Source organism: Amblyomma americanum, chromosome 4, assembly GCF_052857255.1.
Source record: "Amblyomma americanum isolate KBUSLIRL-KWMA chromosome 4, ASM5285725v1, whole genome shotgun sequence".
NCBI classification, from domain to species: Eukaryota; Metazoa; Arthropoda; class Arachnida; order Ixodida; family Ixodidae; genus Amblyomma; species Amblyomma americanum.
Window position 1 is genome coordinate 206,335,444 of NC_135500.1, and position 26,482 is coordinate 206,361,925.

Genomic DNA, 26,482 nt, shown 5'->3' on the forward strand with positions numbered 1-26,482 from the left:
TGGTTTATTTTGCTTTATTTAACAGCGTGCTTCAAGAGCTGGAATGATAATATACGACATATCGGCAGTTATATTGTGATCACTTTCATGCCTCACCAGAACCAAGCATAAACACCAATTATATACTCCATCCTAGTAGTTCCTCGCAGCACTACCAAAGCCGCTATGAGTGCACAGGCAATGTTATGATGATTCGGAAAGTAGTGTCAGTATAAAATAGGCATGCGGGCATATGGGACAGCGTGCTTTAAAATGTGCATGTGCCAAACACTATTTTATATCAAATCTTAACGTATGCTCGTGTTACATACACTGATCTTCACTGTAGGGCTGGATGGCGCACCGGGCGCCTGAAAGCACCGTGCTCAAAAGTGAAGCCATAGAGAGAAGCCACCGGAAGTAAGTGGCCTCGTCCCAGAAGTCGGCCTTTGGCAGTGCACGAAATTGGACTTCTGCAGGGTCTGAAAAATGAAAATTGTTTTTTTTTTGGAGGAAAGGAGAGGAAAAAGGAGGGAGTGAAAGAAGAAAGGAAGAAAGAGGTGCCTTAGTGGAGGGCTCTAATAATTTTGACCACCTGGGGATTTTTAACTTCCAAAATGCTGTGAAAGTTTCCAGGTCAGCCTAGCACAGAACTCTCACTTGCATGCGTTAATTGTATAAAGAATGTTAAAAACGCTGTATAAAATAATTTAATTTGCGCACACACGAGAGCATTGTGATGCAGCTGCAGATTCAAGGCCAAATCCGCGTTATCGGCCCAACACTAGCTAAGCCAAATGTGAACTCTCATCTTCCAGCATCTTCCAGGAATATCCGCGATGTATGAAGAGCTCTTTACGAAACTCGCATGGACGGTGGCGTTACTTTTCCCTCCAGGTAACTTTTGGGAAGTAGCTCTGTGCTCTAAATTAAGTCCATCATAATGAATTCTTTCGGTAACGATGAAACTCTTAATGTGTTAGCCATCATGTTGCAGTGAGTCAGGTGAGCGACCTTTTTCTTTCACAGTGTTCGTTGGCAAAGCAGCAGCAGTGTCTGGATCACGGTTGTCTGGATTATCGATCAGTATTATTTATTTGATACTTGCATCGCCAACAAGCTTTGGAGCAGGGCCTCTTTCTCATAACCAAAGCAAGAAATTGTGCACTTCAAATGTGAGAAAGGGAAAACTCTCTATTTGCTGCAAACCATGAAGCATGTTTTGCACTCGCGTGTTGCGCTACTTTTGGGACTTCTGTAAACATAATTTAATTCAGTAATGTAATTTTTCTCAAGATACCTTTGAGGTATAATAAATACAATAAACCAATTTTGACGCAATCTTATCTTCCATCATTGAGCATGCTGGGGATGTGTTGAATATCAGTGAACGATATCTCCACATTTTTCTGGCGGAGTAAGCCAGCTGTACCGAAAATGAGGGTGATGGGATTAAAGGGACACTGAAGAGAACCCTATTAAATTTTTTTGGTTAGCAAAATCTGATAGTTCGGCATTTCATGGCTTTGTTGCCGCTTGTCCGGGAGCGAAAGATGCATTTATTTTAAAGAAATTTGGATTCGAAGTTGAGAAAGTTTTTCCCGCCGCTCCGATTCAAACTCGAGAACTCTTAAGACGCCACGTAGAACTCTTATGACGTCATAGGACGGAGTGACTTGAAACGTGACGTAAACGGAGACTCTGTGATTTCTGGCGGCCAGCGGTGCGGTCTAGCAGCTGCCCAAATGAAAGCTACCTGCGACACACATTGAAGGCATCTATCGGGGATTGCTACTGTCGCTTCGTTTACGTTTGCACCGGCGTCTTGCCAGAGTTACGATGGATCCCGTTCCCGAACCCGACGACGTAGTTCTCGCAAAATCTCCGGCCGGCATTTCAGCGACCTCAGCCCCACAGAGCGTGCGATGCTTTTGAGGGAGCACGGTTAGGTTAGGTGCCAGCGGGTCGTTTCCCCCTTCCTCAGTGAGCAGCCGTTGCAAACTAAATATCATAACCCCAGTGCGGGGAGTCGCGAGGGGTCAGGACAAGATCGGCGCCTTGCGCCCATCGGAGGCTGGCCAGGGCTTTGGGGCCAACGGATTGTGATTCCTTGAACGGCGTGGTTGCACGGTGCAGCAGGTGGCATCGACCGTGGCAATCATCTGACAAGACTTAACAGGCTCCTTCAAAGGTTAACTAGCACTTGAAGCAGCACTTGGAGTTCCTCTGCTGCTCGGCGCTTGTAAATCGAGGTGCGTCAAAAAAAAAACCACGGGGCACGCAAATCTCATAGACGCGAAGCGCCATAAAAAATCTAAACTCTCCTGGCCGCCTGTGGCGCCGCCAAGCATCGGTTTTCTTTGCTTCCAACATTCAGGTTGTCTTTATCTGCCTTCATTGTGCGATAAAAGTGTACTATCGGTTTTAAAACAAAACTTACTTCAATATTCAACCGGGCAACCTTCCTTTGTCAGCCTCAGAGATTCGCGCACCATGTTAGAAGAAAAATTCCTTCAAGGTGGCGTCTCTTGTCCTATGATGTCACCACGCTTGTACTTGCGAGATTTGCCTGTGGCGGCGATACCTGTATTTTGGTCCCTGCTATTTTCTACCTTACAAGAGCTTTGTTTTCAGTAAGAGCGGCATTTTTGTGATCAGGAGCTGGTATTCTATCGATACAAGCCAACTTCAGTTTCTCCTCAGTGTCCCTTTAAGGTTGGAATGTGGAGCTTGGGCAGATGGGTCAAAGGTTTGAGTCGCACTAAAGGAAGCGAGATGCGATAGTTCCAGTCGCAACGCTCGGCACTTTGGAACTGCGCTTCCAACCGTGCTGTTTGCGCATTGGGTGTAATGTTTGCAGACATGTGGTCCGCGCTTGAGAAGCCCATGGTTGGGGCATATTAGTGCGCGCCTTTCGAGGTTTCTTTTGAGATAGCTATCGTGTAGTGTCTAAAGAAAAGTTGGGAGGTCTCACATTTTCTTTCGCGTGCGAGAACGCTTGCTCGTATTGAGCACAATGAACAATTGGAGCACAGGATGGTGCTGTACCACCAGACTACAGATAAATGAAACTACACGCCACAGCGCTGACTTTTCTTGCAAAAATAGTTTTTATTGCCTGTCGCTCCTCCGTAGTTTTCCGATAGCAGCTCATATTCGTTGCAGTCATTGCTTCCCCTCTTTGCGAAGGCATTGCTCATGGGGACCACAGGGACAGCAGCGTTTCGTACAGTCCTGTGGCTACTGTCTTCGTCGAGTGGCCCAATTCCCATGCTGTATCCGTCATTAGTAGTCGCGATGCCAGAATGAGCAGGAGAAACCGCGAAGACAAGTGAACTGCGTAGAGCCTGCAAAAGATAAACAGAAACTTAGCTATTGTTGGTGGGCGCCCGTGTGCTGTGTGATGTCCGTGCACGTTAAAGATCCCCAGGTGGTCGAAATCATTCTGGAGCCCTCGATTACAGCACCTCTTCTTTCCTTTCTTCTCTCAGTCCCTCCTTTATCCCTTCCTTTAAGGGCGTGGTTCAGGTGTCCCCGGATATGTGAGACAGATACTGCGCCATTTCCTTTCCCAAACAGCCAATTCAGTTCAATTCAAGTGCTTCAACTACTGGCTTTCCAAGGCAACAGCTATCGGTGAGAGTGGTCATGTTGTGGCCTTGTTTAGCACCTCATTTTTTTTTGTCAATTTCTCTCTCCACTACGATGTCCCTCCATTTTCATCCCCCTTTCTCTTCATTCTGTCTTGTTCTCTTCTCATAATTTCTGTTCTCCCTCTTTTGGCTTGGCTCTTGCTTTGCCCTGCCTTGGCTTTGCGCTGTTCTATTTAGGTTCCAAGCCAAACAAGCTAAGCCTGGGAAGAACAACTTTAATCGGGCTTCATTTACACGACGACTTAGACTGGGCTTCCATTACAGGTTCTCGCCGTTAACGCGGTATGCTGTGCTATGTCAGTGTACATAAACCTCAGGTGGTAAAAATTAGCGCAGCATTTCTCATAGCCTATGTCACTTCAGGACGTTAAACCCCCATCTACCGTAGACGAGGGGCCTATATGACGCTCGGCGTGCTTTCTTTTTTTGCCCTACAGCTACGCATTTTATGCAATTCTTGTTATTTTTTTCTCGAAGTTAGCTATCGCAACTTCCTATTCGTAACGCTCAAAGCACGACTTTTTTTTTTTTGTCTCTTAGCCTTGCCAACTGAGAGGGCCGTCCTATTTGCAATTTTCATGGATGGTGTCGCCTCCAGGCGGATGCCTCCGGCACCGCCGGTGAGGCGATACGGAGAGGCGATAGAAATTTTCTGTCGAAAAACCATGCAGAAAACTCCCTCCCCTCATCCACTTTTTTTTCTCTGAATGAGCAAAAATGCATGGTAAATATGGGAAGACCCCTTGCCCTTTTCTGAATCGTCCTATCTAATAGTGCGCATAAATTCGCATCTGCATCTTATCCACGGTTTACGTTCCTTTTACAGCTTACCGCCTTTGCGTGGCCCCTTCCTGTCCTTCAGCTGGCTTTGCCGAATAACTGGAACAGAACCCAGAAGCTAGCAAAACACACCTATGTTGCGCCTGCCGCTACAGCCTTCTCCGAGATAGAAACTACAACCCGGACAAGATGGCTTTTAGAAAAACGGTGCTTACTCGGCACTTTTTTACTCTGGTTATTGCAGTGGTATGGTCTCTCCTGTCCTGTATTCTTTTCCATCATGCGTTCGTTCACGGTGTAAAAATATTTTAGGTGTTGACACTGCCCGCTTGCCGGGGCGGAGAGCCAACAGGTGTTGGGAGAGTGCGCACAGATCTTGTTCGCCTTCTAGTACATGCGCTTACCGCAGCTGTCCGGGGGCGCTTCGTAGAAGGGTCCATTAGAGTTACTATATAGGCTTTGCCAGAGCCTATATAGCCTATAGAGTAACTACAGGCCCCCATCGTGTAGCGCCATCTGCTCGCGTTCGAGAGAAGCGCAAGGAGCAGCGAACAAGATCTGGTCGCGCCGCCGGGCGCAGTGTCAGCACCTAAATATATTCTTACACCATGGTTCGGTCGATGATTAGTTGCCTTTGCATGCGTGGGTGATTGCACCGCGGCCCATGAGTCGACTGACCCCTAGAGGTTAACTCCTTCTGTCACGCCAGGTAAATTTGACCAAAGGCCGCACGTGTGTTTTATGACCTATTTAAGCATGCTTGCTGCAAAAGTGTGCTCATAAGCTGTTCACATGAAGCGATTTTCTACCGTTACTTCTGAAAAAAAAATTGGTTTTGGCTTTGAGGAAAGGAAATGGCACAGTAACTGCCTCACGTATGTCACAGCAAGGAAGGGATAAAGGAGGAAGTGAAAGAAGAAAGGAAGAAAGAGATGCCATAGTGGAGGGCTCCGGAATAATTTCGACCACCTGGGGATCTCTAACGTGCACTGACATCGCACAGCACGCGGGTGCCTTTCTGTGTTTCGCCTCCATCGAAATGCAGCCGCTGGGTTGGGTTCGAACCCGGGTACTTCGGCTCAGTAGCCGAGCGCCCTAACCACTGAGCCACCGCAGCGGGTCCCGTTACTTTAGGTGTTCTGGGAATCTTTAAGTGTCAGCTGGACATCTCAGGCACACTGTCTGCAGGGGTCCTTACCGTTTCAACCTTCTTCGTGAGTCGGGCAGTTTGTCATCCTCAGCCTTGAGGAGGTACTTGCGAATTCCCAGCACGTATTGATCACAGTACGGTTCCCACTCGATGTCCTGTATATCAAGACTGAACAACTGCAAAATAGGAATTCCTTTTTTAATTACACAGAGAGGATGTCACTGTTTCGATAACTGCTACAGTAAGGCGAGCATAAACAGCCAATCTGAGTTACCCTCAGGGGCAAAGGCATTGCAAAAGGCACACGTTCCACTTGCCTTTTTGTCCGTTTGTGAGAGGTCTTCGATTAGCCCCACGACATTGTTCCACTTGAACAGCCAACCATGAGTCAGAAAGTATTGTAAAATAGCCGTGCGTTCGCGAACCTTCTCAAGACGTGGTGCTAGCCTGCGAAAGTGGTGAGGTTAAAAAAAACGACAAACAAATTACACTGTTCTCCTTAGCCTGACGTTTAAAGGGGCCATGGCATGGTCGTTCTTCATATTTCAGTTTTGTGCTTCAGTAACTAATACAAGATCTTATGATTCAATTTCCGAAATTTGGCTGCTCTGGACGCGCTGTATACTCCAAAAAATGCGATCGAAATTAAGACCGGGAGACTTCTCCCACCGGCAGTGACTACCATATTGAATGCTCTCATGACGTCACTAGGGTATGCACAGACCAACGTTGCCTGCTCTCGTTGCTGCAATATGCGCAGAGAGGTCTCATTCCCCCCTGTACTTTCGCGGGCGATCGAAGTAGCAGTCGTCCCACATATATGAATGACTGGTACCGCAAAAGCGATAATAACAGTAACGCAGTTTTTCTTCGATATAGGTAGGGTCCGGTCACACTATAGGCCGATGCGACGGCGATCGATGGTCGATGGGCTGGTCGGTATGCAAATGCTGTCGCTGACGCACTGGTATGTCACGATACACCAACGACGCCAGCACGATCACTGACCGCGTATCGTAGCAATGTTAAGAGTCAGGTTAGTGGGAACCAGAAGTGTGGTAGGGGACTGGTTAGTATGACATTCTATAAATTTAAGAACTTTAAAACTTATTGGACCTCATGCCAGCCACGGCGACATACGCGATGTGCGTGCACCAGCGAACATGTGCTTTCAATTGGTGCCTGCGCATTGAACCGATCGGTGAGGCATGCGACACGGGCAGAAAACGCTGCACGACGGTGCCGCTCGTCGCCGACGCCTGGGCTTGTGCGGCCGAGCGAAAGCTTCACGCCCTGTGAGGCGACGGCCGGAAAAACCGTGCTTGTGTATCTTATCCGTATTGAAAAAAGCGAAACGAGCGGCTACACATCATATCTTCACACTTTTTTACTAATCAGTGAAGAACTTTTGCCATATTCTTGAATTTCGGTCGACGCTGGATCGCTGGCCGCTTTCGTGATGAGGCCGCAGGATTCGTGTGTGCGATTTCGGCGATTGCGGAGAGCGAATTATCAAGTTTTAGCGCCTGCAAATACCTGTCGAGCGTAGTTTTGGCTACAGTGTGCTCAAAGCGATGACTGCCTATATCGCAGGACGCGAGTACAATAAGGGGGAAGTGCCGATATGTGACCCGGTTTGCATAGCATATGCAGAAGGCAGCCGGCAGCAGCCGTCGGCGTCGACTCTGGACAACAAATCTGGTTGTTTTCATTAATTCAGGTAATGTCCGAACATATTTCTAGCTAAAGCAATCTAACATTAAATTTTGGTGACATAAGAGGAAGCAGATACAATTAGCGGGAAGCGCCGATATCCTACGCGAAGCGTTTCCCAAGCAGGCGATATAGAATCATCGGCGCTTATTGCAGTGTTATCATGGTGTGTAAATGAGTAAAACTGCAATTTGTGAGCAAGAGTACGTAATGTTTAAAATAAGGAGAACCCACCTTGCGTTTTACGTCACGCAAACGAGCTGTACTGTTTGCGCACAGTCATGTAAACAACCTCAGCGCGGGGCTGCAGTTACCGTAATCGTCGCACTCCTGGGGCACAGTGCGCACGCACAGAAAAATGCTAAATGCTATCTGCTATAAATGGTAAAGATCCAGGTTTGCCAGTTCTTGCTTGACGACAGCCTGAATAAGTGACACAACGGGCATGGTAGTATCAGGGACGGATGGTGGGAATATGACAGGTGCGAGGGCCTCCAGTTCACGTCGGACGATCCGGGTGACTAAATCGGTGACGACAGGGGCGTCCGAGGGTGCGCGGGATGGCGATCGCTGGTTCTCACAGGAAGATGTCGCGGCCGTGTTAGGAAGGCGAGAAAACGATTGCGGGATGCTGCGGCCTTTCACTTGCTCAAATCTACGGCACTCTTTAATGATGGAGTCAATAGTGGCACCGTCTTTACAAACAAGCAAGTTGAAAGCATCGTCTGCAACGCCTTTGAGCACGTGTCCCACCTTATCGGTCTCACTCATGGCAGCGTCAACCTTGTGGCAAAGAGCCAAGCTGTCCTGAATGTAGGCCACGTAACTTTCTGTCGAAGATTGTGCTCGAGACGCGAGCTGTTTCTTGGCGGCGAGCTGGCGGTCATCAGGCCTACCGAATAGCGTCCTCAAATTCTCCTTAAAGGTGTCCCAGTTTGTTAAGTCTCCCTCGTGGGTCTCGTACCACACTCGTGCCGTGCCACTGAGATAAATGATGAAATTGGCGAGCATTAACGTAGGGTCCCACCTGTTATAGGTGCTGACGCGTTCAAAGAGGTTAAGACAGTCTTCGACATCCGTGGCATCAGTGCCGGAAAAGGTGCCGGGGTCGCGAGGAGGAGCCATGATCACGAAAGGAGTGGTAGTGGGGTTAGTGGGGCTCCTTGAATCGCCGGGTGGAGCCATGGTGGTAGACCCGGCCTGACGACCACTACGAAGCTGCGTGGTGTTCTCAGCGTAAAATCTGCACCTCCACCAAAGATGTTACGTGGTCCAAGACGGGAACGACGCAAGAACGTCCCGGGCACAGCAGACAGGTCAAGAGCACAGGGCCCGCACAGAGCACAGCACAGAGCACCCAAGCCCGGAGCACGCGCACCTCCGGGACACTTCGTTCACCTCGTCTTTACCAAGAATATCTGTTGCAATATTTTATAGACTATGAACAGATAAAAAAAAACTATCTGTAGCAAGGCAGTAGACTCTACAGGAAATCTATAGACTGTGTATAGGCCGTTTTTGTAAGGGAGCTATGGAGCATGAGACTGCACGACAGAATCGTGTCCACGGCAGTCGCATTTAGACGGACGAGGGAGAGGAGGCGATGAGGAAAGAAAAAAACTCGATGACTCTAATTGATTGGGGTCGATTGGCTAGCGTTGTGGCTGTTGTCGCTCGGGGGACAGACAGGGCTCACGGTAGTGAGGCAACAGCCGCTACCAAACTGAGAGCCAGCCGCTTTAGAATACGCTCACACCGTGAGGGAAGGAAAGAAGAAGGAAAAAAGGAGAGAGGTGAAAGTGCAGGCAAAGGCTATTCAACTGAACTGAGTTCAGTTGAAGAGCCATTCGATTCTTGGCCGATCCCCCAGTGTGGGTATGTGCCATCTTTTGATAGGCTAACAACAACAACAGCAGGCAAAGGTGGTGTATGGTCGGACAACAAACCTCGGCTTCCGTCCTATCAGCTGCAGAGCCACGCCTCCAACGTACACGGGCAGGTAATGCAGGTACCAGAGAACGTTGTGCCACATGTGGTTGCTGGTGACCGCAAAGTCGGGGTAGCGGACCATGTAGGGCAAGGGGTGTCGCAGAATGGACCTCTGCAGTGCGGCTGTCAGGTCGCCCCATGTCTGCCGCTTTAAGTCTCCGCTCGTGCAGTGGTACACTGCCACATGCTCCGGCCTGCGCAGATTGTGGGCAGCTCATAGTTATCGCCGAGTGCACCACTGGCCGGTTCAGTGGCACTGGAGGCAGTGCTTCGCGCTAAATGCGGGGACAAAGGACTAGGGGTAGAATGCTGATAACTATAGGCGCCTGTCTGCACAGTAACAAACGACTAGCGTTCTCATTTCTTGCAGAGAGTGGATCCTCATGCTGCGCAAGCAGTTTAGCATGAGATGTATTATGAATTAGATTTAGAGCTTCGCGAAACGCGATAAAGCAGTGAGTTCTCGGGAAAAGTCAGTATCATTGTACACGCGCTGCAAAAGAAGTGAAAACAGGCGTCTATATTTTTATGTTATGAAGTTGAAAAGGCATTGTGTTGAAACAGACGGCAAGAAAACAGGCACAGTATGGGTTAGAAACTGTATGGGTTTGAAACAGTATGGGTTAGAACTATTTCAGGTCTTCCTCCTGAGCAACGCTGGGCATTACAGGGTTGAGGCGGCAACGTTACAAATCGTGCGTTTCACATAACTACACGGGTTGGTTCCTTCTTTCCATAAAATAATGCAGAATAGTTTCTTCCCATGTGCTTTCTTTAGCGCACCTTTTCGGTTTGGATAGCTGCCCAAATGAGTGCCCAAAAATTAAGTGTAGGACTAACCTCGTGTTGGCGGTCCGCCAGGCGACGCATATTAGCATGTTAGCCACTATGTCCACGGGAATGATGTCAGCTATGCAGTCCTTATTCGCCATTATGGATGGTAACAAGCCCAGGCCCAGCTGTGGAATATTCGAAAAAAATTTTCAATATTGTACGTGACTGAATGTTCGCTAAATGTTAACGACAGGTTCTATTATGTTTAAAGGCAGCTACGAGAAATACAATTCAGTAGCTCTTGAACAAGGCCCAGTTTGTTCACTGCTAGTGGAGAAGCGCAAAGGAACCCAAAAAAATTTGTTGAAGCTGGGCTATTTATCGTTCTTTGCCTTTTATTCGTGCGAGAGCTTTTAGGCAACGTATTTGATGCTGCTGATCACTACTTACCGATGCAGCAGCGCCAGTGCACGCCGCGAAGTTGTCTATCCAGCCCTTGAAAGGAGAGAAAAGTGAATGAATTGTTCGTGCTCACGTTCAGCAGATTTTCACGCTATCCTGATGTTCTCTGCAAAGTGGCGTGAAAACAGTCGGGGAATAACGCGACGCATCATCCGTCACTGCTATTAGCTGTGTGCCATGGCAATGTACCTAACGTTGCTACTGTTAGCTGTGCGAAAAAGCTCCATAAATGTTGGATTTTCTTGCTGAATAACCCGCTATACGTGTGTACCCGAATCAGAAGTAGAAAGTGTCACCCAACGAATTCCAACAAAAAATGAGACCAGAAAACGAAGGGGACTAATTATAATGCACGTAGTGTCTGACGTGGATATAAGGAACTTTTGCAACAAAATAAATCGCCCAAGAAAAAAAAAATTGGAGAGGGCACTTAAGCTCCGCCTTAAGGGTACGACGAGAGAGCCTGCTGAGTTAGGCTTTCCATTCTGAGTGGGTTTGACACCTTTGAACGCATTTAAAATTTTAAAAATTGTTTTAGTCAATTAATTGGTCAATTACGCACTTTAAATTTTCTTAATTAGCATCACCAAGCATTGCCTTTTCATTCTGAGCATTATGACACCTTTAAACTCCTTTTCCCAAATTTTTTCATTTTTAATTAATCAAGTAATGAATTAATTATAATGATTTCATTAACTCGTCAATGCCTATCACACACCAATGAGTTGTCAATCACTAGAGCCACAAATTACCATGATACAATTTTTTTACGCAGCCCCTGATTACTTCTAGCACGTGGCGCCGAATATACTACGCCGACGGCTTTTCGACCAAACAAGCTGTATACGCTTTTTCGTAAAATGTAATTTCTATATGTACGTTTAAGAGGACCCGTTGGTGAATGTTAATTACGAGCGGCTTACTGCAGCTTGCCTCATAGCTCGCGTGTAGATAAGACACGATGAAATGCACTGTTCATCATTCATAAAACGCATTAAAGAATGAATGAACCCTGATGCCTTACCGGGAAGGGCTCTCTCCATGAGGCTGTGACAATGGAAGGCCGCACTATGGCAACAGGAATGGCTCCTCGCTCGTCCAGCACCAGCGACTCTGCTAAACGCTTCGTGAAGGTGTAAGTGTTGGGAAGCCCACGGAGGAGTCCGTCTGGAGTGTCCGTGACGTTTTCGTCTGCGGACCTGTTAAAAGAAAATTGCCCCGCGGCCCGCGTTTCAACGAGACATAGCTGCACGCGATGCAGCGGAGAGCATGTCTTTTAAGGCGAAAGCCTTTATAGGCTCATGACTCTCCAGCGAGTCCGGTCGCGTTTCTGTCACACTATAGCTGTTAAACTGATTACGTCATCAATGGTCTAGTATGCCGTACCACAAAATCATCACTGACTATATATAGTAACAGTTCAGTCAATTAGTAATGATTTAGGCAGTTAATTCGTGAATAATCAAATAGTAAGTCAATTATTAATAGTAATGAGGTGATCAGGCACTTAAACTGCAATTAGTTTTAGGCACTTAATTAGCTGATACATAATTAGTGCTTATGTAATCAATCACTTGATTGGTAATTTGCTATAGATAATTACTTTGGTTTCGTGTGCCGTAACTGGAAATTCGGAGCACGTTGAATGCAATGCATAAGGCGCGAGCAGACGATGCACCTGCGCTTCTGTCTACAATCGCATAGTCTGATTAGTAGTTTCAGCACACAAACAGCGACAGGGGCAGCAACACCGCGCAAAAGGCTTTCTCCTCATCGCACTTTAGATCACCAAAGTGCCCCCTAATTTTTTGAGGGGTTGGAAGGCTGAGGCGGCTTCACTACTTGCACGTTGTCGCCGTGACGTCTGACTCGGCCGGCAGGCTGGTCCCACTTTCCGACCGTGTTTCTAGTGTTCGGAAGTGGCGCCTCTGGTTGGTCGGAGAGCTCCATCGCAAATGCGTCATAGAAATGACGTAACTGCGCTAATTTTTTTCGCAGGCGCTTTGAATATGGGAGGGTTTTGGGACTTTCATTCGTGGTTTTATTAGCAATGCAGCCACCTTTCTGCGCCAAAAAAAAAATAAAAATAAAAAGCGTCGGCCGTGTTCTTTAGGAATAGTCTGTCCATTTCGCTTAATATCATATTTCCCTTTAGTGTCCCTTTTAAGTCGTTGACTATGCTCTTCATCCGCTGCACTTCATTCACCAAGGGCATGTCGGGAAGATTGGGTTGCGCATATTTGGCTTGGCTGTAGTGTTGGGCCGAAAACGTAGATTCAATCGCAACAGTACGATTCCTCCGAGGCAAGCCGCCAAAAAAAAATTCTGTGAAAGTTTTCATATCAGCCCAACCCCGACTTTCAGTTCACACTAAATTTAATGAAGAAGTGAAAATCCACATGTCCGGCCCGGCGCTAGCAAAACTAATTATGTTAAATACGAAACTTCATCTTCCGGCCTGTTCTTGGTGGATGAAGCGCTGCTTAAGAAAACCAGCATAGACGGTGGCGCCACTCTTCCTTGTAGGGAATTTTGAGAAATTCTACGCTCGATTCGTCATGTAGTCGCGCCCTGCTGATGTCGACTAATTCGTCATCTGGCCGCGCCACTTGTCGCCTATGAAATAAAAACACATCGAGCTTCATCTGAACGCTTTATATATGAAGGAATAGTTTGCTCTACGCTTTAATTACAAATGTGCGAATAATGCTAAGACAGAACAGATGTGCTTTGGTGGGAAGAGAGCGCCCAGACATACTTACTCAGTGGCGTTGATGACTTCTTCTACCTTGACCCATGGCTCGTATATCACTTCGTGCAGATCCGTCCTAATATCACAGTTGCAGTATGCCGTTGACACATGAACAAGAGCCTGCGAAAGAACGGAGGGACAATCTCGACCATATATAAGAACCGAGAAAGTAACAATATAAGACATTAGCGCCAATAACGAGTATTGCATATGAGAAAAAAAATTATCAAGAAACGCGGAGTAACTTACGGAAAGATTGGGAATCCTCTTGCAAAGGTCCAAAACACGCCGCGTGCCCAATACGTTTATCTGGACAGCCAATCTGTAATACAGTCCTATCATAATGTAATCGTGCTGAAATAAAACTCGAGACATACTTCGACTAGTAACATTTCCTTGACGCTAAAATGTCGGAAGTGTTATCATTTCACTTTTAAATGTCCAGTGTAAATAAAAATTATACATATGGAACATATTGAAATTCTTTCACTTTTTTCATTCATGTTTGCTGAAATTCTTTGCCGAAATACTGTGCAGGAAGCTGCAGCAGTAGTCCTGCCTCTTATGTACCATGTAGAATTAGGATTCTCGAACAGGCCAGTCTGAACATATATACCTTCGTCTGTGTATTCAAATAGAGAGACAGAGCCGTTCTCCAATCAGTATATCATATCGGTCATGTCAGGTAAAATCCAGACATGCACGCAGTAATTGTGAAATTTTTTGAAATGTTTGTGGGATTTTACTGACAGACTTTTTTTGGTTATACTTCTGCCGACTGGAAAGACTTAATCACCTAAGGGCGTTGCAAAATTTGAGGTTTTCCATAAAACCGTGCGTCTCGAACTACTTTAGGAAAGACTATCACACTTTGCCTTACCTTCGGTGGCAAAAAAATGACAATTATAGATCTCGACAATGGCTATTATGGTCTCTTCGTTCGCATACAGTGCCTTTCTAGGCAGTCTGTTTTTTTTTTGTTGATGTTGATGGAGTACTGCGTCTAGACCGAAACTCCTTGCATCAATGTGCGTCTCACTTGCGCCTGTTTCTTAGAAGGGGCAGAGGGCTGGTGGTATACTTGCCAGCGGCATTGAACTTCCTCTAACACCTAAATTTTGCGGTGCTTCCTATTTGATAACCACATCGACTTTCGATGGCTGCGTTAGCTCGAGCGGGTGGCATGGCCAGGTTGGCCGAATTCCTACAAGTTTGTATTGTATGAGTTCGTATGAATTTGTACTGCTGTATGACCTAGGTCCCGGCGAATCTGCTGCGAAATGCATTAGCCTGGCCAGGTCGGCCAAATTTGGCCAGCCTAGCCACGCTAATGCATCCCGCAGCAGATTCGTCTGGACCTATTTCATACAACAATAGCTGTATGAGCGACTTTCTTCGGGGGAAAACGCCGCAGGCGTAGTATGTCGTTACCTAAACCTGTTGCGTTCACCAACAGATCGTTAAGAAGGCCCGGAGGGTCCGGTCCAAAAGGGCGATGCGGACAGGGTAGTGTATAGGCGTTCCAGAAAATATGTAATCTGCGGGCAAAAGTTTTGGGTTGAGTTGGGAGTGGGTACTTTCGAAAAGTGAGTGTGGTGCAGCTGTCATTGTGACTTAAGCGCGCCAGGGAGGACACCACGACAGGCGGTTCTTCCACTCACTTGAGAGGTTCGTTGAACTTGGTCGTGGCAGCTGAGTGGAAGACGACAGACACTTCTTCAACCAAGCTGGCCGTGTCAGAGGCGCTGAGTCCCAGGTTTGGAAGCGTGAGGTCTCCAGACACTGCCCTCACTTTCTCGAAAGCATCCGGCTGCTCTTGCTTGAGGCGTTCAAAGACCTTCGACATGAAAAGTATACAGGCCCAAATGCTGGTGGATATGCTGCATTATTCTGTTTTTAGGCTTCTGTGATCACAAACTTGAAATTTATGGACTCTTGGTATTCGGTAGCGGTCACATTTAGTGCCGGGCACCAGCAGGAAAAGCGAAAACCAGTACTGTGCTTCATTATTCTCTTCCTTTTGAATAGTGCCATTCGAATTTTCAGACTGTGCAAAGATACGTAAGCTTAATGTCGCTATGTGTAGGCATCATTGTAGGGCGTGTGGCTTACATGTCCATGTTGAGGTGTCCTGAAAGGACAACTTGTTAGGTTTGGAAGAGTTAGCACTGGACACATGAATCAATATAGAATGGTTGAAAAAGAAAAAAAGATTGAAAGTTGTACAGGAGAAGAAGGAGCAACAGAAACGCGCCACATTCTCAAGATCAATACAATTAAGAAAAGACAGCCGCTGCTTGTGCCCGAGCCAGATAAATATTTAACTCTGAGCTATATGCACTGCTAGTAGCGCGCGAAAGAAAGTGCTCCTAGGGAAAGCCAATGATCTGTTTCTTTATTTGTTCTTTATGGCTTCTCTGCCGACAACATAAGTGAAAACGATTGACGATGTGAAAAGTGGGGCTGGTTGGTGCCGGACCTTCTGGCGAAAAATACACAAAAATGATGCATTTTGGCCTTAATTGCTCCTGAACCATTAAAATCCACCTACTATTGTTACAAGAGATGGAATTCAATTAAATGAGAAGCTCTAAAGGTTGGTACTAGCCTCTGCGAAATAACACCGACGGTCACCTGAAGCAAGGGTGTTTGATCTGCTCCTTTACACTATATATACAGGGTGTTTCACGTAACTCGAGCTAAGGATTACAAAAAGCGGTGCACCGCAGCCGGGTGAAGCGAACGACATAATGCTTCTCGCAATGTGGCGCTCGTCGGAATCTTTTTAATTTACGTCTAATTTGTTAATTAGCTGAGCTTAGTAATACAAAATTTTAGATATTCACTTTAAGCTCAGGTACATTTCATTCAGTTGTAGAGAGGATTAAGAAACAACCGATCCAATTTTTTCTACCACTGTATCTTCTAAGTGGTCTTTTTTTTTTTTTTAGCGAGATCCTCACTGCGTATGACGACCTCCAAACGCTCATAGGTTGAGGCAAATGTTTCTTCTGAGTTGAAGTTTCTTTCGCACAGCCATGACATGCGAAAGATTGTGCGCCGTTCCCCGCATAAGGCGTAGGACGGACCATGTATGTCGGAGTACCATTTGTTCACAGTGACTGGATTGGGCAGAGTGTTAGCTGAAGATGACCGCGCAAGAATTAACGGATATATTGTGATTATTCTAGGGGTGTATTTTCGGTCGACTGGTGATCTTATCTTTTTTAACGTTGGTTATTCGTGAAGTGGTTTAATTTGGGGATAAGTTCAAAAAGTACATTTTAGATTCGAGAGGCTAGAACATGGATTGAGACCAGAAATCTATTGGCATCACTGTATCAATCGCTATCCGCGCTAACGGTGCCCTTGTCCAATATTCTTGCACGTTTAAAATGGCCGCTGCGATGTTGAACGAATGTTTTCACAACGTTAAAAGGCTGACAGGCCTTGCACGGACATTGAAGTGCTGCATTTGAGATCGACAATGTACTCGAAGAAATAACCGTAATATGCGAAAAAAAAAATCTGGTTTCGGTCATCAACAGTTTTTTAGTGCAACTTGTCATTTCCATATTGTTTTCTGAATAATGAGCGAAAAATAGTAGATTTCTGTCCTATACGAAAACGAGCGCTTATACTATCTCAAGCTTGCTGCCAAAAATGACCCGAAAAAAAAATCGTATTCTGGAAATTTTTGTTGAATAACCCTATTGGTAACCGAATTGGGGCTCTGAAAATACTGTCCGATTTTTAACTCCGGAATTCCAGAAAAAAACAAACGAAAACGGCCCTACACTTACCGTGTCATACCTTGAGCTTAAACATATATACCGCTGGCGTATGTGCCTCCCTTTTCGTTCACTTTAATCACGAACCATCATTGTCAAAAAATTTCAGCCTAAAGCCAAATTTCGGAACTCAAACGAAAATTCGGTCGGCCGGCATCGTTTTTGAAAATTGTTCTCTTTATCTCGTGACAGTATACGTTCTAGGATAGCCCTCAGGCAAAGTAAGTGCGTAAGTTTACCTGCGAGCTGAGAATCGTTGCCAGCCTCGCCTGTGGGTCTTCTCCGCGCTTGGTGCGTATCAGAACGTAGACTCGCTTTAAGCCGGGACACGACCGCAGCAGCTTCTCTAGTAGAACCTGGATCAGTGGCGCATAATTCGTAAAAATGATGTTCACAGAATAAACCAGGAATTGCAAGAAGACTGTCACAAAAGTTCTGTCTATGACACCTGGATATAGGTAACAACTTTATGCAGATAAACGTAGACTCATTTGGAAAGATTGTTCAGAGCTTTGTTCCATGCGTGATGCCACTGCGGAGCCAGTAATGGACTGAAAGTCTTGCTTTTCGAATCTCCCTAGGCTGCACCGCCCACATCGTCACGGTGCCCCAGGATGAGGTTTATTGTAGCGATTGCTACATTATAGTAGCATTTCGAGCCTTCAGCATGGCGGCGCGCAACCCTGTGGCTGCGTCGCCACGCTGTCACGTGGTTGGTCACGTGGTGCGGAGCAGCTGCCGGCGGCGCGGCACCGTGGCTGATCACGTGGTTTGTCACGTGACCAAGTTCTACTCGGCCAGCTGTAGCTATCTCGTCACTCCAGGTTTAACCACAGCTAATTACCACCGCCAATTTTTTTGCCACCGTCAACTACCACACAGCAACGTGCTTTGTTCAATGCATGCGGATTCTGAGAACGAGAGAGATATAATGGAAGGAAGAGAGAAAATCAATATCTCAGGTCCGCGTTACTCGTTTAAGCGACCAGTTTGAGACCGGAGTTTGGGTCCGTACGGTACAGTTGATGTAGGCCACCAAGAACGGTCATAGTTTTGGACTGTGTGCAGCGGGTTGACACGAACCGCAAAGTGGCACAACTCCGCAAAGGAAGCGTAATGGCATTCCAGAACGCCTTTTTGAAACGAATCAGATGTAGCATGCACTACTTGCATAATAGTCGCGTCGGCACACTTGCTCCAAGTCAACTGCAAACACAACTACTTGCAATCTCATCAGGCCTGTAGTTCAAGTTAGTCGTCTTGAGTGCACCTGCTTAGTACCCATTCAGTGAGCGCGAAGGCGACGAATGCTAAACGCTAATTTACAGGCGTCCTTCAATGCACTGTCCACAGAAACTGCAAGAAATGTACGCGTGACGGCAGTAATGCACGGAATAATATCGTACTTTCCCGACGAGCCCCGTTCCTCCGGTAAGGAACACCACTCGGTCCTGGTAGAACTGTGCAACCTGGGAGTCGTCTTTTCCTTCGGGCCCCGCAGTCGTTGACGGGCCCTGCTGGTGGTCCGGTAGGGACGCCATGGAGGATGCCACTTGGCTGGCTGGAGCCGATATTGGAGCTGAGAGGCAAACACGAGGTGTTTATTTGAGCACAAACATCGCATAGCACACACGACTAATATGGACATTTCTAGCACGAGGAGATTTCTGCATCACTCTGTCTGTATAGTGACCTGCCTTATTGCGATATGCGTGCGTGGTGATTTTGGGATTTGTTTTCTACAGAAATGGGGGTGGGGTGATGTGACTTCATTCGAATTCCATGTCATCCTGATTCTTTTTTTTTTTTTTTTGCAGTTTGATTTCCCATGTCATTGGAATCACTCAGACGGGCGGTTGGTAAGAATCGAATAGAATCGAACAAAAATAATTGCACCACAGTGGCCTTACATTCATTACACACTTTTCATTCACTGCTTACAGACAAACTGATAGTGAAAGGCGCGGTTAATTTTCCTAGACAACCGTGAGCGGAAAAAGGCGACCTCATTGTTTTACTTTCCACGTGTGGATAAGATTAGAAATCTGTGCTCATATATATAGTAGAACGTGCTCAATAAAATTGTGAGCACCACGAAACGCAAATGAACGCAACTTTATCAGCTAAAACTCAAGCGAAAGTGACCGACAAACTTTTCAAGCTGTTTTTTTTTTTTCACAAGCAGCGTGGCTATAGCTGGGTCTTGCTTACCTGCGCTACTAGTTTTGTCAGTCACCCGTTGTACAAGTGGTAATCACTGCACATTTCGCTGCCTGCCTTTGAAAATGCCGCGCTTTTCCTCTTGGCTAATGGGCCAGAACTACAAGTCTGTTGGAAAGATGCAGCTGGCTCAGGCACCCTGACCTTAAAGTCCCGGTCGAGTCTGTGGACTGCGGTTTTCTGCGTGCGCTCTAATGGAGTCTGGTGCAGCACACATTGCGATCGCTCCCTCAAAGGAGCACAATGGAGGGCGACTAGTGCATCTCTTTTTTCACGATAATCCGTTTTGCTTGCAGAGCAGGACCCGCCGCGGTGGCTCAGTGGTTCGGGCGCTCGGCTACTGATCTGGAGTACCCGAGTTCGAACCCGACCGCGGCGGCTGCGTTTTTATGGAGGAAAAACGCTAAGACTCCCGTGTGCTGTGCGATGTCAGTGCACGTTAAAGATCCCCAGGTGGTCGAAATTATTCCTGAGCCCTCCACTACGGCACCTCATTCTTCCTTCTTTCACTCTTTCCTTTATCCCTTCCCTTACGGCGCGGTTCAGGTGTCCAACGATATGAGACAGATGATACTGGCCCATTTCCTTTCCACACAGAAACCAATCATCATCATCATCATCATCATCATCATCATCATCATCATTGTTGTTGTTGTTGTTGTTGTTGAAGAGCAGGCAGTAAACTTGCAGTCTGTGAACGAGAGTTTTGCCGCAGTGTGGCTGAGTTTTTTGATGGCAAAATTATTGCGGGAAAGCTGACTTACAGAATCTTGCAAGATGTAAATTGAAATTAAGATGTAAAAATACGAAATTTATAGCTGGAGAAGGAAAGATACTTTGTGGAAATGCGAGCTTGCGTACGCAGTGACACTCCGGGTAAAGAACGCGCATGCGCAAAACGTTACGTACCAAAGCGCGCATCTTCCGGGCGTACGCACATTACAAATCATAGCGCGCGCACCCTACAGGGGTCCGTTACGTTGACAACATCGCGGCGCGCGTTCAACCACTTTGGACCAAATGCAGCATCGCCGCTGCATTGTTCTTCATGACAGGTTGTTCTAAATAGCTGGATTCGCTTTTAATTCGCGTACTCTCGCCCATACAGCAAAGTATAAAAGACATCTGGTCCTTGTTGTTCAGATAATTTGCTGATTTTCAAGCTGTTAAGCATACACCTATACGCAGCGCACATTGTCGTCATACCAACGACACTCGGTGAAGCAATTCGTGCCAACATTAACATTTGTGTCTATTCTTGTAGTTTTCCTTGTTGAGTAAACAAAAGCTGCCAATACACTTACTAATGTCATAGATAATAAAGAAAAAAAAAGGATCAGAGGATGCCAAGGTGAAGCAGAAAAGGGACTATCAGAAAATGAAGTCAGTATGCGAAGTCAGTCAGCATACGGTGAAGTCAAAGCCTATCCTGTAGGACCGACGCTCTCTAGAAGCGGAGCTGCTTGAGAGGCCTTCACTACCGATGGTCTCCACTGCCAGTGGCCGAGAATCTTCACCTCCGACAGCGGGTTATTAGCCATATCGATTACAAAGTAAAATAGTTCGTGAAAGCTACACCAAGCCACAAACGACGCAGCAGAGTTGCTTCACGTCGTGGCGGGCTTGCTGAAAGCCGGGGTTTCAGGTCAAGGTACACAGTCAACGTCCAGGGATGGTAAACGAGCTAGAAAACTGGCCGGAATTTCACGAGGCAAGAGTGATCTCCCGCGCAAGTGCGCGAAGCCTGCCCGTCGCGTCTGCTCTCGAAAAAGGGATCGACACACAATCGCCGTTGTGGTGGGCAGTTCGCGCGACCTCGCCCGCGCGGTGATTGCCTGCGATGCCGCTGTGTCCCGGTTGCATAAACTGCTACGCTGGTTGTTGCGAGAGCATTCGTCATGATACAACGCAACTTGTACAGTGATAACTGTTAGGCGCCCGTCCCTGGCTTTCTCGTCGGCGTAACCGGTGGGTACGCTAATGTCACGTGACCTATGTCACAGTCAACCTGGGCTGCAGAAGCCTGCGGGTGGCTCTGTTTAAAACAGCCGCCTTCCAGCGCAGGGGTGCATCACGTGATCAGTACAACAGTGCGTCAGGAATACATCCATAAAACTAAACGACTGAACTGGCCGCCGCGGTAGCTCAGTGGTTATGGCACTCATGTACAAGCGCAGAACAAACAGGGACAAAGAAGGATGGGACACCACGAGCGCTTAATAATACTACTAATAATAATAATAATTGGTTTTTGGGGGAAAGGAAATGGCGCAGTATCTGTCTCATACATCGTTGGACACCTGAACCGCGCCGTAAGGGAAGGGATGAAGGAGGGAGTGAAAGAAGAAAGAGAAATAGGTGCCGTAGTGGAGGGCTCAGGCATAATTTCGACCACCTGGGGATCTTTAACGTGCACTGACATCGCACAGCACACGGGCGCCTTAGCGTTTTTCCTCCATAAAAACGCAGCCGCCGCGGTCGGGTTCGAACCCGGGAGCTCCGGATCAGTAGTCGAGCGCCCTAACCACTGAGCCACCGCGGCGGGGTCGAGCGCTTACTTCCAACTAAAGATTTACTGACAAACAAGCACATTACATACAACCTTGCTGCATGACGTCAAACTGACAGCACTGCCGACATCAACTGGCCGCACCCAAAAACATTTTTTTCTTTTTTAGTGAGCGATACAGATGGTGCGCTGACGCAGGATGGACTCGCTTTTCTAATCAATTCTGCTTCTATTATCTCTCTAACATCCTGGCACCTATGCTTGGCCACTATCTTGCATGCGCTGAAGAAAGGTTTGCATAGTTTTTTATTCTTTTCCGCGCAGTCATGACAATGTTCAGAAAGATGACCATCGCTATAATTGCCTACCTTCCTCCTCTGCTCCAGCAATCTTTCATTCAGACATCGGCCAGTTTGACCGATGTACCGAGAACCACACGATAGAGGAATTTCATATACTACTTCACAAGCACACGCTACAAAAGTATCTCGGTGCTTGATAGCGCCTGGTTCTTTTGCCTTTTGGAAAGGATTGGTCATTTTCACTAGTTTTTCCAGCTTCTCGGGCGCCGACAGCACTACTCTGACGCCACTGCGTTTTGCAATCTTCTTTAGGCGATGCGAGGTGTTGTGCAAATAAGGAACGACTACTATCTTATTTCCATTAGCTTCGCTCTGGTTCCTGTACTTTTTCTTTGGCGTTTTCAACATGCCTTCTGATACAGAAACAATGAGGCTGATCAAATAACCAGCTGACTGGAGGCGCGTCACTTGGTTTTGAAAACTATGGCTCAGTGAACGGCAACACGACTTTTTTAATGCATTACGTAGACATTGCTTAGCGATTGCTTTCTTTACAAGTTTCGAATGTGATGAATGAAACGGTAAGAGAGGTTTATTAGCCCTTGGATGGTATTCCCAACAGGTATAATTCTCAGTGAAATTTAGCTTTAAATCTAAAAAGTGTAAAACACCATCTCTTGGAATTCCATGCGTCAGTACTAAACGAATAAAGCACTCACCAAAAAGGGCTAAAAGCTGGTTGACAGTGGCCGGAAAATCCCTGCACCCTTGTAATAAAATTTAAAAAACATCAACGTATCTAAAAACAGTCACGTTGCTAAAATCCTTCAGGTGGTCACAAACGACTCTGTCACAATGGGCTAAAACAATGTCACTGAGAACAGGAGCGATACACGAACGTATACAAACCCCTTGCTTCTGAATGAAAACTTGGTCATTCCATTCAATGTACGTTGACCTGAGATAAAATGAAAGCAATTCTAAAAAACTTTCTACGGACAAACCTGCTGCATTTTGAAAAGCTGTTGACCCAAAACAATCAATTGACTCTTCCACACAGCTGAGGCGTTTTTCTTGTGGCAAGGAATAATACAAATCCTTTATGTCAAAAGAGCAGGCCATAAAACCATTGTTATGATTCTTCTCCAAGAACTTCAAAACTATTTCAGAACTTCGAATGTGGAAGGGGTCGTCAATTACTAAAAGATTTAGTTTTTTTTTGCAGGAAGAGAGCGACTGATTTTTGCCACGTGCCATTTTCTGTTACAATAACCCTTAGGGGACACTTCACTTTGTGGGTTTTAGCAGTGAACATGACCTGTAAAAATGCAGCATTACTTTTTTCCAGTCAGCTGGTTATTTGATCAGCCTCATTGTTTCTGTATCAGAAGGCATGTTGAAAACGCCAAAGAAAAATAACAGGAACCAGAGCGAAGCTAATGGAAATAAGATAGTAGTCGTTCCTTATTTGCACAACACCTCGCATCGCCTAAAGAAGATTGCAAAACGCAGTGGCGTCAGAGTAGTGCTGTCGGCGCCCGAGAAGCTGGAAAAACTAGTGAAAATGACCAATCCTTTCCAAAAGGCAAAAGAACCAGGCGCTATCAAGCACCGAGATACTTTTGTAGCGTGTGCTTGTGAAGTAGTATATGAAATTCCTCTATCGTGTGGTTCTCGGTACATCGGTCAAACTGGCCGATGTCTGAATGAAAGATTGCTGGAGCACAGGAGGAAGGTAGGCAATTATAGCGATGGTCATCTTTCTGAACATTGTCATGACTGCGCGGAAAAGAATAAAAAACTATGCAAACCTTTCTTCAGCGCATGCAAGATAGTGGCCAAGCATAGGTGCCAGGATGTTAGAGAGATAATAGAAGCAGAATTGATTAGAAAAGCGAGTCCATCCTGCGTCAGCGCACCATCTGTATCGCTCACTAAAAAAGAAAAAAATGTTTTTGGGTGCGGCCAGTTGATGTCGGCAGTGCTGTCAGTTTGGCGTCATGCAGCAAGGTTGTATGTAATGTGCTTGTTTGTCAGTAAATCTTTAGTTGGAAGTAAGCGCTCGTGGTGTCCCATCCTTCTTTGTCCCTGTTTGTTCTGCGCTTGTACATGACTGCAATGCACCAACTAGCCCAAAGGTCTGTGCTCTTGTTATGGCACTCGGCTGCTGACCCGAAAGACGCGGGTTCGATCCCGGCCGCGGCGGTCGAATTTTGATGGAGGCGAAACTCTTGAGGCCCGTGTACTGTACGATTTCAGTGCACGTTAAAAAGCCCCAGGTGGTGGAACTTATTCCGCAGCCCTCCAGAACGGCGTCCCTCATAGCCTGAGTCGCTTCGGGACGTTAAACCCCCAATAAAACAATAAACGACTAAACAGCTATCGCTGAACATCGCGTTGCACAGTCGTAACCGTCCTGTGAGTTTTTTTTTTTTACTGTTCACTCTTTTGCGTTTTTGCTGCTTCATCTGGTCAGAATACGTATGTCGTATCCGCCCATTACAAATTTAGGGACCATCATAGCCTGTCATTATCATCACTCGATGAACATTGCGTCGCGGCAAATTAGATGTGTCATGGCTTACTGCATACGCCTAACTGAAAGTGTCCAATAGCAGCAAGGTAACACATGACTTGCACGTGACGTCACAGACACCGTGACGGTGAAACACACAGAGCTTCCACGGCGCAGATGGGAGCAGGGGGCGATAAGCGGATTATAGAAACAGGCAAGGTTCCCGCCGTGCTCCTGGTTCACCAGCATGGCGGCTGCTCTAACGTGGGTACACGTTATCTATAGGAAGTGACACACACAAGCGCTTATTCCTTCTGTCTCATAGGTATGTATTTCTATGCGCTATCAATGCCCGAACTTGTTAAATCCTCAACTGTATTCGCCAAGACCATTTCACTTTTAGATGTAAACGCTGCTGATTATCTCGCTTTTTGAACACTGTGGAGTGATAACGACGATGTTATACTTAATCGCTTTCAACTCAACTCTACCCATTCTGTTGTCTCGTTTGTTTGGCCCTGACAGTGTACATACATACACCCTCAGAGAGCACACCAAAAATGGCACGCTTATCCAGAAAACAAGACGAGAACCACTAATGTAGATAGCAAAATCATTTTTACAGAAATCACAAACTTTCAACCCATGGCCCTGCTGGGTGAAGTTAGAACGGTAGCCACATACCAGCCCCCATCCCGACCCTCCCTCCATCACAAACTGCTGCGTATTCCAGACTGCTTAATTTCTTTTTTTCGTCTCCGCTACCGTGTAAGAAAGTTTTCAGTTGCGGCTAATTATGACAACGACGACGCCTACATTTGGCAAATTCTCATGCATAGCTACCAAAGCAAACAGTTCAGAACCAGAAAACAGAGCAAGCGCGCTCACGTTAGAGGGCGGGCTTCCAGTCCTTGCTTCAGCTGAGTCAGGTTCACACACTGCTATCACCGCAAAGCAGAGCAGCACTGTTCTAGCGTGTCCCTTTTCTGGCAGCAAAGGCGCGTACCTCGAAGGACGCGAAACAGAACTGCGCCCACAAGTTGAGCGATCGTGCACTAAAGGCAGGAAAGCCGAAGCGCCTTTCATGTCCGTGATGGTATTCATTAAATGCTTCCGGTTAATGTGCGCGGTGTTCGATGGGGCTGCAACCACAATGACGCACGCACTTGACATATGGATAAGGATATGCAGCGCGTCTGTGCGCACAAAAGCGACTGAGAGGCAAAAGTGATGTGGAACGTCCGTAAGCTTGGGCCTTAAATGTGCGTGGTCGCGTAGGCTTCCTCTCTGGAGTTTGCGCACCGGTCTTTTTCCTGCTCCTTACGCGGGTAGTTGTCGCAGTCTAGTTCCCCCGGTTTTCGCGTAGTCGTCGGCGTAGGCAGTGAACCATGCATAGGCATGGCGCAAGCTTGCTATCACGTCACAATACCCTGTGCAAGCAGTCCTTGTTTCGTAGCCGAATACGTCACAAAATGCCTGCATTGACTTAAAGTTCAGCAGGCAGTGCAACGTCAGAGCGATTACGCCCGTAAGCGCGCTTTTCCCTGACCGCAAGAAAGCCATAATCAATATGCAAAAAAAAAAAAAACGATACAGCGCAGAGCCAACAAGCGTCGTGGTAATATGCAGCCTCGTCATTTAATACTTTATCGTGAGCTCGCTGTCAGAGCAAACGTCAGGAAACTTGTCATGGATTGCGTCACCATTTCGTCAATCATTTTGTGAACCAGCTCGTGCTGATCGCCGCTACTATCCTTTGGGTACATGCCCGCCATTTTTTTTTCATTCGGGGCTCTTCGTCCTGAAACGACAGTAGTACGGAGATAGTAATTAAAAAAGAGCTAAGCTGAAAGCACTTCAGAGAAACAAGAATGTGGACAGGATCAACGAAAA

General features: G+C 46.7%; 1 protein-coding gene across 1 annotated transcript; it reads right to left on the reverse strand.

Annotated features, from left to right (window-relative positions):
• Positions 1-505: 505 nt before the first annotated feature.
• Positions 506-25,620, reverse strand: LOC144129177 (putative fatty acyl-CoA reductase CG5065). The gene is made up of 12 exons (XM_077663154.1): positions 25,478-25,620; positions 18,450-18,622; positions 17,283-17,399; positions 14,914-15,089; positions 13,502-13,574; positions 13,263-13,372; positions 11,525-11,699; positions 10,489-10,533; positions 10,105-10,223; positions 9,222-9,458; positions 5,611-6,009; positions 506-3,326 (listed from the first exon to the last, which is right to left on the reverse strand). Exons 2-11 carry the CDS (start codon positions 18,582-18,584, stop codon positions 5,799-5,801), a joined length of 1,398 nt encoding a protein of 465 aa, XP_077519280.1. The 5' UTR covers positions 18,585-18,622; positions 25,478-25,620; the 3' UTR covers positions 506-3,326; positions 5,611-5,798.
• Between the last annotated feature and the right edge of the window lie 862 nt (positions 25,621-26,482).